The 12,092-nt window shown below is 41.3% G+C and overlaps 1 protein-coding gene across 13 annotated transcripts in view; it reads left to right on the top strand.

The window, feature by feature from the left end:
* The window catches only part of STARD13 (StAR related lipid transfer domain containing 13), a 557,207-nt gene that overhangs the window by 437,082 nt on the left and 108,033 nt on the right, over positions 1–12,092 (top strand). Inside the window, exon 2 of one of the 13 annotated variants that reach the window (XM_064361755.1) lies at positions 396–437. The exons of the other annotated variants lie outside the window; for them this stretch is intronic. Coding sequence (XP_064217825.1) covers positions 419–437 — 19 coding nt within the window. The 5' untranslated portion in view covers positions 396–418. The remainder of the gene's footprint in view (positions 1–395; positions 438–12,092) is intronic. 13 annotated transcript variants of the gene reach the window in all.

Raw genomic sequence — 12,092 nt, 5'->3', positions numbered from 1 at the left:
GGGAAGAAGCGGACACACATCAAAGAAGGATCGGTGTCTTTGCAGAACTTTCCCCTACTCTGCAGTCATGTCCTGGAACTGTGGTGCACTGCATCGTGACCGTCTCCCTCACTCCATGGAAAACTATTTTTATTTATTTATTTTGAGATTTATCCACCCGTTAGCATCTTACATAGTACTCTGTAATTGTGTTTCACCATAGATACAGTAAACACAATGGGTATATTTTTAAAATTAGAAAGGGAATATGTGCTGTAGGTTTCCAGGGCCCTTATTTGACGAGTCATCCAAGTTCTAGGGTTACCTCTAGGTTCTCTTTTAGAAGAAATAATCTTACAAGTATTCTAGGTTTTTTCTTTTTTTTTTCTTTTAATATATATTTTATTGCATTTTAGGTTCTGGGGTACATGTGAAGAACATGCAAGATTGTTGCACAGGTACATACATGGCAATGTGGTTTGCTGCCTTCCTCCCCATCACCTTCTGGTTTTTTCAGTGCCGTGTTGGTCAGCATAACCAAGCAAGGAATGATGTGACCTAATTCCTATTTATCACAAAGTGTCCTTCCCTGTCTTATTAATATCAAAATCTTAATGCTGAGTTTCATGAATATATAAATTACTATCTGTTCTTCACAGACAACTGAATTAAAGACGTGTTACAATAATGCCGTCTTGAATTTATATAGTACCCCTGCTGTGTTAAGGTATGGCAGCATTTCTTATGATGTTTGATTTAACAAAGAGGTTAAACAGGTTGCTATGAGTCCGACAAATGAAGTGAAATGGGCATTGATATGTAGGAATAGTGTGAGCTTTGGAATTACATGCTTTGGCTGAGACCTAGATTTGAATACTGTCGTACCAGACCCTCCTCTTCAATAGAGATGGCACCAGGTTCAAGAGGCTGAAGGAGGGACTTAGAGCCACCAAATGAGACATAGGGTTTACTGAGGGGAACCTACATACTGAGCGTTCCAGTGTTGGCAGGCTGGACAGGAGAACTGAGACCACCTGCAGAAGCCATGCAATTCATGTAGCATTTTCACTTAACACCCTTCACCTGGAAACCTTCACGTCATCCAAAACAAAGGGCCTCGATCCCCAGGACAGCCCACATTCCATGGGACAGGCCATGGGCTCAGATGTTCCTCCTAGATAAGGAATGGATCTCTGGTTGGCCACTCCTGGATTCCTTAGCTTGGAACTCGGAACACATTCTTCTTAGACCATAGGGTATTGCTCAAGTTAAGCTGTTGCTGTCAGGTATGTCTGCCATACGGTTAAAAGTTGACTTCTTCTGTGTAGCTTTTCATACCACTGAATCTATGAGCTTTAGTTTTTTCCTCTGTAAAGTGGAATAAATGAGATGTGTGTGAATTTGTGTGTGTGTGTGTGTGTAATACCGTCTTCCCCAAGCTTTGCCATTAATTTCCCTTGGCTTTCTCTTTTGAAATAAATCACTTGCCCGATTTTCCTGTCCTGCTGGACTGAGGGCTTCCTGTTGGAAAGACCTGTGCTTTGTTTATCCTTGCCCCAGCAGAGACCCTGGGCTTGTGATTTTTTCAGTAAAACTGCATTTAAAAACAATTTTAGCTTAACTTTGAAAATGTTTTTCGTGAAGGTGTTTATTTCTGGCTTGGTGCATTCTTCTTGGAAGGGGCATCACTCCCCTCCCTTGCTCTCTTGGAGGTTTTACCTTGAATCTTCTTGTTTTGGAAGGGCTTTCTGATGCCAGCCCAGTGAGTTCACACAGCTCTAAGTGGAGAAGGCTGGGCCCCACGGTCCTCCTTGACCTGAGAGGATCTAAGGCTCCCTTCCCCCATGAGTGTCACTGTGCTTGCCCTACACGTGCAGTCAGACGTCACGGCAGCCACTCTGGCTTCTTGCCCAGAAAATAAATGCTCTCAGCCTGATATCGCTCAGCCTGACAAGAGGCATATTTGACAGGAACAGGTTGGATGGAGAGGAATTTGAAGAGGCCAAGCAGTGGAGGTGAGAGGCAGGAGGCAGGAGTGCTCACACCATGGAGTCACAAGGGTGGGACAGCCTCCTCACTCCCCGCCAAGTGGTGTGTCAGTACTTAGTTGGCACATGCCACCAAAAACAATGAGCTGGAAGAGTAGAAATGTTTTTCAAATCTCATGTCCTGTGGCCTATGATAGGGGGCATATGGTGTCATGCCAGACCCCTATTGACTCAGTAGGGATGGCACCATATTCAAAGGCCGAAGAAGAGACCTGGAGCCAGCCAATGTCCAGTGATAACAGGCCACACAGGAAGACCACTGCTGTTTATAAAAAGCATGCAGTTTATACAGCTTTTTTTTTTGAGACAGAGTCTCAATAAATAAATAAATAATTTTAATATATAAATAAATAATAAATTAATAAATAATTTTAATAATCTATATATAGATCTATATAGATGGATAGATAGATATATCTCTACTAGTTGATTGATGGGCATTTGGGTTGGTTCTGCATTTTTGCAATTATGAATTGTGCTGCTATAAACATGCATTGCAAGTATCTTTTTCATATGACTTCTTTTTCTCTGAGTAGATACCCAGTAGTGGGATTGCTGGGTCAAATGGCAGTTCTACCTTTAGTTCTTTAAGGTATCCCACACTGTTTTCCATAGTGGTTGTACTAGTTTGCATTCCCACCAGCAGTGTAGAAGTGTTCCCTTTTTGTCGCATCTACGCCAACATCTGTTTTTTTTTCAATTTTTTCTTTATGGCCATTCTTGCAAGAGTAAGGTGGAATCACATTGTGGCTTTGATTTGCATTCCCTGATCATTAGTGATGTTGAACTTTTTTTTAATATGTTTGTTGGCCATTTGTATATCTCCTTTTGAGAATTGTCTATTCATATCTTTAGCCCACTTTTTAATAGGATTGTTTATTTTTTTCTTGCCAATTTGTTTGAGTTTGTGTAGATTCTGGATATTAGTCCTTTGTCAGATGTACAGATAGGGAAGATTTTCTTCCACTCTGATACCAACGATATTTTTGATCACAAAAAGCTTCCTGTTCTATCGGTTTTAAAATGGCCTTCACGCAAATACTTTAGGGAAATGATACTCTGCCTTCCTTTTAAGACAACTAGAAAATGAGATTTCTCTACTTGTTCTAATCTTCCACTCCAGGAGCTCTTAAATCACATTTAACCCATGAAGCACCCACATCTCCAGATGATAGAAGTGACCTTCAAAGATGATGAGCATTATTGTGTCCAAGCATCTGGATCCGAACTCTGAACTACATCATAATCAAAAGAACAGAGTAAACAGAGTTTTTAGTGTAAACATATAAGTCATTTGCTATATTACAAAGTGAAAGAATTCTTATGGGTTATGAGGGGACATTATTTGGAGATTACCAGAGGTTGAAATAGGAGATAGATCTTCACTGTTTTTGCTTTGTTTTGTAGAAGTAAAGCAATTGTCAGCCTTGTGGGGTTAAGATGGACTGGGCAGAGCAGAGCCCAATCTGCAAGCATGGGGACTTTAGCACGACTCCAACTGGGCAGAAACATGTCTGCAGATGAAACCTCAGGTCTTTTAAGGAAGAATCCTTACATGAAAGCAAGATCCCGCCAGTTAGCGACAAGTAAGCTCAGTGAGAGGTGCTCATTGTTTCCCCCAATACCCATTCTATTCCCGAGTTTTCTGATGCACTTACCTCAAAGCTGCGCAAAGCATTTTCTTGTTCTCTAAATAAATTCTTTTGCAAGGAGCAACAGTCTGTGTGTCTTAGGGAAAACTACAGTAGAACCTAATGCTTCCAAGGACTTAAACAAGATTCTGTTTTCCTGGAAACCAGGTTCTTTCCTGCGGTTGTACACATTTTTCGTAGGAGCACCTGTGAAAGGAGATCAGTAGCATCTGAATCTCTTGTCAGTGATGGCCCCCTTAAAACTCAGAATGTCTGTGGTGTTTTGAAGCACATCCTGGTTGTTTTAAAAACTCATATGCTGCACAGCACTGGGAATATTTGGTTTTAGCTGCCATTACAGGGGATGTGTGTGTGTGTGCGCGCGCGCGTGCGCGCATGTGTGTGTAAGGTGGTAGAAAAGAAAATCTGGGATTTATTAAAAGCTCAGGTCTTTAATAAGTTCTGATGTCACTGAAGGGTTGTGGAGCTGGCAGATGCACTTATCACTCAGTGCTGATGTTCCTGCATTTGGATTACTGGACGCATTATAGTAGAGCAGCTAATCTTTTGTGGCCAGTGCTGCTTGCCTGTGTTGATAAGTGTGATTAACAACTTTAAAAGTCAAATACGTTAGCAAATGCCTTATAGCTGCCAGGAATGCTTGTGGCCACCCACGCTTTGCAGCCAAATGAGAAGCCAATCTCAGGAGCTTAGGATTCCTAGACCTGTTAGATAAGTGTGCCTCCAAGTTTGGTTTTTAAGTTTATTTCAACCCAGTCATGTAGAGTTACTGTTAGAAAGCAGTCAGATATAAAACCAGAAAATGAAGAATGTGCTTTGTGTGAGGTTTTAAAAAGATGATGTTCATTACACTTTCAGAATCCTCTTTAAGGCTGCTCTCTCCTTAAATTTCAAAGTGAACTTTAAAAGAGATGCTCGATTTTTTTAAATATTTCATCACAAAGTCGTTTGTGATGCTAACCCCGAATGAAACTGAAAACTCTGGTGTATAGCTGATTTGGGTGAGGCCAGGAGAGATGAAGTGATCTTCAAAACAGTGGAAGAAATCCAGCTTAGAAAGTGATCAGCCTGGCTTGCCACGTGACCTGGGGCTTTGTTCTTTCCAAACTGCTGCTTCCTTGTTGATGCCCATTAGCATCTTAATTAAAGCAGGCTCTGTGCTAAGTGTTATACCAAGGATTTCTGGATTTCTCTGCCCGGGATTAAAGTTCCCACCACTGAAAATTTAAAGTATAAGGTTTGATATACAGGTCAAGGGTTAGTAGACGGTTGGGGTGAAAGGACAAGATAAGCACAGAATTAGGGTAATCAGTCCTGGAGAACAGCAGTGCCAGTTGGGAGAGGCAAATCCAATCTTGTCGTCTTGCCATGAGCACAATGCATGAAATTGGCTTGCCCCAGCAGGTAGTTTATGCTTTCCGCCTCACTGTTGACTTTCCCTGGTCTGCGGCTGTTGAATGCCAGAAATTCACATACTTTCTCTACCTCCAGAGAGCCAGGGTAGGTTCCATTCCTTGGCAGCAGAAACAAAGAGCAGACTCTCTGGAACATCAGACTCGTAGGAAAGATGCTGATGTGATGGAGATTTTGTTTATCCTCGTGTCCTTCTGAGCCTCTCCTGTGAACATAGTTAATCTTGCCCCACGTGATTTTGTTTTCTCTGTTTTCAATACGCCTCCCCAAAGCACGGTCAATGCTTTGCCGACAAGATTTTTTTCTCCCCCATTTCTCTCCCTCTCCTTTTGGGTAATATAAACCGGAGTGTATAACTCTTGGAATTTTACAAATATTGAAATAGAAATCCTATATGTACACTGAAATATCCACAGAGATAAGGCATTGCCGAAATTTTCAAACTGTACTTGATGTGGAATGAAATTCTTAGCATTCGGAATTTTGGGTACCCAGCTGGCATTACTCCTACAGTTCATTGTCAGAGCCCTCATGTTGCCGATGTGCCGTCTGACTTTTCTTATGGAATCTTTTTGGATAAAGGAAGTTCAAAAAAATCAGAGTCAATAACTCAAGTAGCAAGCACATTACCTTGATTTGCGTCAAAAGAAGAACGCATCAGAGATAAGGGGTAGGTTACCTTGATCTAAAAACGTGATAGTTTGACAAAATTTTCCTTTTTAAACAATACTTGCTAACAAAAAAGTGAAAATGTATCCGTTTTTAAGGAAAGGTAACTTTTTTCTCAGAAAAAGAAAGGCCATTTAATAATAGCAGGAATTAGATGACAGATTGTTATACTTGTTTAGGAATGTAAAATGCTAGAAAGGGATTTACAGAGGGCTTGTTTTTCAAACACACAATAGGCATGAGTTTATTTGGTTCTCCACATTACCGGGAATGCTTGTGAGTGAAATTGAGTGGGAGGCATATGCAGTACCCTGAGAACCTGAGAACCGCAAGTTGCGACTTGAAAATAAGCTCCATGACCCTAGAGACCGGGAAGTCCTAGGGCCCTCCTCATGCACATCTGCACCTGCCTGCATCTGCCTGCAGGACCCCTAGGATTAATACATGTCACTGCTCACGTAGGCTCTGGGTGCCTGTGCACCCAAGCAACTCAGTGTCCAAATCTTAAAGGTTGACATTTCTGTTACTGTAAATAAGAATAATTCAACAGTAGAATGTGGCCTTATTTTCTGCTTAAAACATGGGTGGAAAACAAGGCAGGTGTGCTCTGGATATCTGTGCACATGGTAAAGGAACAGTCGGTCACCCTCAGAAGTAAGAGAGTCGAATTCTATTCAATAAATGTTTTCATTTATGAGTTTATGCGGGTTCACTCACTCTTCCATCTTTTCTACCATACTGCTCGGTATGTAAAGCTGTTAGAGAGGTTCAGGGGGACAGGTGAACCACCCAAAAAGGCACACTTCTGACGCTGTTCTGGAGTGCTGCTGCTTCCTTGGTCTGCTCCCCTGACACCACACTTTTGACTACAGTAGTCACTCGGATTCCACTGAGCTAATTTATTATTGGCTTTCTTATTTGTTTACTTGAAAATCTCCCAGACGTATTGTTCAATGAACAAAATAAGTCTGAGAATAATACCTATATTATGATTCTGTTTCAGTGAAAAATAATTCTTATGGGTGTGTCACATGCATACATATGTACAAGTATATTTAGACATGTGTATATTTTATGTACATAAGATATGCATATGAATATGTGGCATACACACACACACACACACACACACACACACACACAGTCAGCTCTGTGTATCAATGGGTTCCAAATCTGTAGCTTCAACCATGGATTGAAAATATATATTTTAAAAATTGTGTCTATATTGAACATGTGTAGACATTTTTCCTTGTCTTTATTCCCTCAACAATGCACAGTAGAACAACTGTTTCCATAGCATTTACATTGTATTAGGTATTATAAGTCATTTAATGATGGTTTAAGGTATACAGGAGGATGCATGTAGGTTAAATGCAAATACTATCCCACTTTATATCAAGGACTTGAGAATCTATGGATTTTGGTGTCTGTGGGGGTCCTGGAACCAACCCCCCTTGGTGTCCGTGGGGGATTGCTTCCAGGACCCCCACAGGTATCAAAATCCACATATAACAAGTTTGTTCCATATGCATAACAAGTTTGGAAAGATACACACCAAACTGTTAGTAGTGACTACTTCCAAGGAAGCAAGTGAAATTAGAAGTTGGGAATAAAAACGGGCTTTTACTTTTTTAGGCTATGCTTCTGCATTGTTTAAATACTTTAAATGAGCATTACTTGGTATCATTAAAATATTTTTAAGAAAACATTTGAAATAATATTTTTATTTTAATATCTTTCATGTTTTATGTAATATTTTTATTTTAAAATAATATATTAAAGATTTTTATTAGCTACTAGAATGTGTTAGATTTCTTATTTCATTTTGTGAAGATAAAAATAATTTACTAAAAATAAATGATCCTGTCCTATACAATAACTATTTTTTCATATTTATAATGATATTCATAGCATAGTGCAAATAATGCCTAGTACATTTCCAATGGGTGTTTGTTTTCTCATTCCTTTATGTCAAGAAATTGGTGAATTTCTTAGTATCCAAGATCTAAACCAAAATATATGACCAAAAGAAACATTCATTCTAGGCAAAGGAAACTCTGGAACTCTTACTGATTTTCTTAAATGTCCTCGGGTTCCATGCCCCATGCTGTCTTTATTAGTGAACTAAAGGATCACATTAGCCATGCACTACTCTTCATTTCTTTTTGGGAGGTAATGGTAGCTAAAGAAAAAGTTTTAAGGCAAAAGATCAGCAAAACCTCACAACAGAATCATACTGATTACCAAATGTAGAACCAAATTCTGTCCGATCTCCAGATGTCGATTAACAAGCAAACACACACATCAGTTCTGTGCACTGGGCGCGCGCTTGAGGAAGTCTTAGCTCTTCACTTTCCTTTCAGATGCTTCAACCACAGTCGTATCTTACCTGAAAGGTTTGCCTGAGGCTTGAGGCAAACACTGAAATTGGAAAAGCAGATTCTGTCGCCCCTGCAGGCAGCATTGGGCAAGCAGAGCCCTCCAGAGCTTGTGGTTGGACATGGGGTCACTTAGGACATAGGCTAGGGCGTTATCCAGAGAAACAGATAAAGGTGTTCCCAGATTTTTACACTGAAATACTTTTAGCCAGTCCATATTTCTCAAATACCTTAATTCCACCATGCACAGTAGTCAAAGGTCGCAATTTCCACCAATCGAAACCCATTTCTGACATTCTGAATGCTAACTGGAGGTTGTTGATGGAGAAATGGTAACAGCAGGGCTTGAAATGGCAGATTCTGAAGTGGAGGTGCCCTCTTTAGAATGCCAGCTAAACTGTTTGTCTCCCAGACTGAATGGCTGATTAGATGCTAGCAGCATCTGCGGGATAGCTTACCCTAAGTATTAAATAACACACATGATATCACACCCTATTTGCTCAAGTATTTCAAATTGCAGGCATTAATACAAGTAGCAGTTCTTACAGAGAATTCTCAATTTTTTGATTTGTGGTTAATCAAAGTCAATCTTTTAAGTGTAGTCATAATCACCTATATTTTAAATCACTTGTACTTTATTCCATTCTAAATATGGAATGATGGCATATATTGAATACTTATGCTAAGCTCTGTGGCAAGCATTTTACATACATTAACCCACCAAATCTGTACAACAACCTTAAGATGTGTATCATTATTATCTATTCAGCAATGAGAGACTGCAAGCAACTTGTTCAAATTCACACAGCTCATACTGTCAGAGCCAAGATTAGAATTCTGGGACATTAAGTGCAGTTTTTTATTGCATTATAAAGGGAGCATCCATGAAGTCATACCACCCTCACTCGCTGTGAAATACTGTGTTCTTTATTTACCTTGCCTGAATTTGCAAATTGTCTGCAGCCTGTTACATTGTAAGGGCTCCTCCCTTGATGTGCAGTAAATATTCTGCTTCCTCAGTATGCTCAGTGTGCTCTCCTCTCTGCAGAGCTGATGTTTAATAGCCAGACCTGGCTCTTAGCAAAAAAGAAAATGAAGTCCCCAAGGAGCCATATTCATTGCCTCTAGGATCCTTCCTACCTTACCCGTTCAAAGAACACTGTGGCTGTTGTTGACCCCAGCATTTGCTGTTGAAGCCGCACACCCACTCTGTGCATGAAGCTGGACTCTGCTTCTTTTTTTTCCCCCTTTTCTTTTCTTTTCTCTTCTTTCTTTTCTTTTTTCTTTTTCTTTCTTTCTTTTTTTTTTTTTTTTGAGACAAGATCTTGCTCTGTCACTGGGTTGGAGTGCAGTGGCACAATCACAGCTCACAGCAGCTTCCACCTCCCAGGCTCAAGCAATCCTCCCACCTCAGCCTCCCCAAGAGCTAAAACTCCAGGTACATGCCAGCCACCACACCTGGCTAATTTTTAAATTTTTTGTAGAGAAAAGGTGTCTTTATGTTGCCTAGGCTGGTCTTGAACTCCTGGGCTCAAGTGATCCTCCCACCTCAGCCTCCCAAAGTGCTGGGAGTACAGGCGTGAGCCAGCACAGCTGGTCTTGGACTCTTGCTTCTTGTATATGGTCATTCAAGAGGCCCTGTCATTGAAAAGAAAGGGAATGATGACTGAATACCAGTCCCTCACTTAAGCGTGGCAAGACTGAGGACCAGCAGATCTATCTGTGCTCAGTGTATGAACTCGAGCTGTACTTACACCTAGATATTGCTTGGAATGGTTAATTGGTGTCTTAGGCCCTGGAATTGGGGGACAAAAAAGAGAGAGGCGAGAGAGAAGATTTAGACATCATGCTTTTTGCTTTGCCATCTGGCATAATTCTTAAAGGCATTTTTAGGTCCCCAATATGGGTAGTGTAGCTGTTTGTTCCTTTTCAGTGCTGATTAGCTCAGGCATACAGGTTCTGGGCTTTTGACTATGAAATTGATCAAGGCTGGATGAGACAGATTTCTGGCACCTTTAAGTTAGTGGTTGTGGGCAGAGACACCATATACATTTGAGTAGGTTGGACACTGCACAGCTCTAAGTTGTCCTGGTCCTAGGGAACACAAGTGCTAATACAGGGGTACCACACAAGTCCTGAGGTCCCCACCCATGCTCATTCCACTCCCCAATATTTTTCTTCCTTTGCCATAAATTGAATCCCTGTCTAAAACTTCTCTTCTAGACATACTCCCTGACCACTAGCAATCTGGTGTCTATCACCAACATGCTACAACAGTTGTCTTGTGGCTGCGTATGTATTTTAAATGGCTACAAAAATATTTCACTATGTGGCTGTACCGTATTTTATTTGTAAGTTCCCTCCTGGTGAGCACTGAGGTAATCTGCAATCTTTTGCAATGACAAATGCTGAAATTTAAACTTGAATGTGAGTGTACACCTGTCTGCAGATACCTCCAGGAAAAATTCCTCAAGATGGGATTTCCTAAGACATCTCTCCCTCGACTCACATGTCTTTCTAGTTGCGTCTAGCACTCTTCCTGTTTTCAATCCTGTCCTCCTAGTTCAGTCTTCACGACTTCTTACTGAAATCATTGCCATCGCCTCCTGAGTGGAGCCATCTGCCTACGCTTCCCTTTAGAATCCATCCTCAACACGGTTTCTAGATCTCACTGCTCAGATTGTGTTACACCTGTGCTCTAAAACCCCCAAGGGTTCACAATCACTGCCTGAGCTGGTATGAACTCCCTACACCCTCTCCCAGCATCCAAGGCCATCCCTTATACGGTTCTGCCCCATCTTTGGTGACTCATTTGCTTGATTTCCCCCACGTATTCCCTGTGCTTCAGCAGTGCCAGAAGTTTCCTGAGTTCCTGAGCCTGTCTTGCCTCCTGCTTCTTTGGGTGCTTTAAAGCTCACTCCCTACTTAGAAGTGTCCTTCTCTGTCCAGAGTCCCCCCTCGTCTCTGCCTGTGCACCCTCATGCCACTATGCCACCATGTTTTCTAGATTCCTCCACTTCCCAACCTAGACTCCTTCTACCTCCCACTGTCCTCGTATCCTGCTTTAGGTTATAATTTCATTTCATGTACCCTTGCAGACCACCGGCTCCAGAGAGAGTTGGCAGCATGCATCCTCTGAGGTGGCTAGCACGGAATGTCTTGCACATTTTAGAAGTTTTTTTCTTTTTTTAAGGATTTATTAGATAAGATCTTTGCAGTTGGCAAATTCTCTTACCCAAAGTTGGCATAATCCCTTGGCTTGGGGAGAAGAGATCGCACACCTGAAACTATTATGAAAGTAGTGAATTTCCCAATATATTTAGTCAAGAGCACAGAAGCTCATTGGCAGTGAGGTGCCAGGCAGGGTAGGAGCAGGAGAAGCCCATATGTCATCTGCCTTTCCTGGGTGGGGCAGGGTCACAGATACCTGTCACACAGCCTGCATCGGGCAGGTCCTACTGGATTAGAAAGCTGACTTCTTGCCAGCTACAGCAAGCAAGGACTTGCAACACCACTTGGGAAGAATTTATCCTAACAATCCATGTGCTTTCATTAAAGGGATGTTTACAAACATCCTGGTTCTTGACTCAAGCTGATTGTCATAAAATGATGGAGGAATACACATGGTATTCCTATGTGTATTCCAGAGTAAAACCACATAGTGAAATGAGAATTCTGGAGTTGTGGGGTGAGTGTAGAAAGCTGCACGAAATCAGGGGTTCCTGAACAAAATCTCTCTTGTTACTTTTCAGTGACTCAGAAAGCCTCTCTCTCTCCAAATCCCTCTAAGATTGAGACACACAGGCACTCTCAACCTTCAAGTATCTGATTTTACAACTTCAAACACAGGCTTCTCACAATACTCTATACTCCCTCTCTTAGAGTGAGTACCTCTCATCTAGTTCAAGGTCTCATTCATTCACTTATTTGACAGACACCAATTGTGTGGTGTT

The sequence above is a fragment of the Aotus nancymaae genome, unplaced genomic scaffold (genome assembly GCF_030222135.1).
Source record: "Aotus nancymaae isolate 86718 unplaced genomic scaffold, 86718_ANA_hifiasm-v0.15.2.pri h1tg000043l, whole genome shotgun sequence".
NCBI lineage: Eukaryota > Metazoa > Chordata > Mammalia > Primates > Aotidae > Aotus > Aotus nancymaae.
The sequence above is the reverse complement of the archived record's forward strand: the minus strand, read 5'-3'. Positions and strand labels throughout refer to the sequence as shown.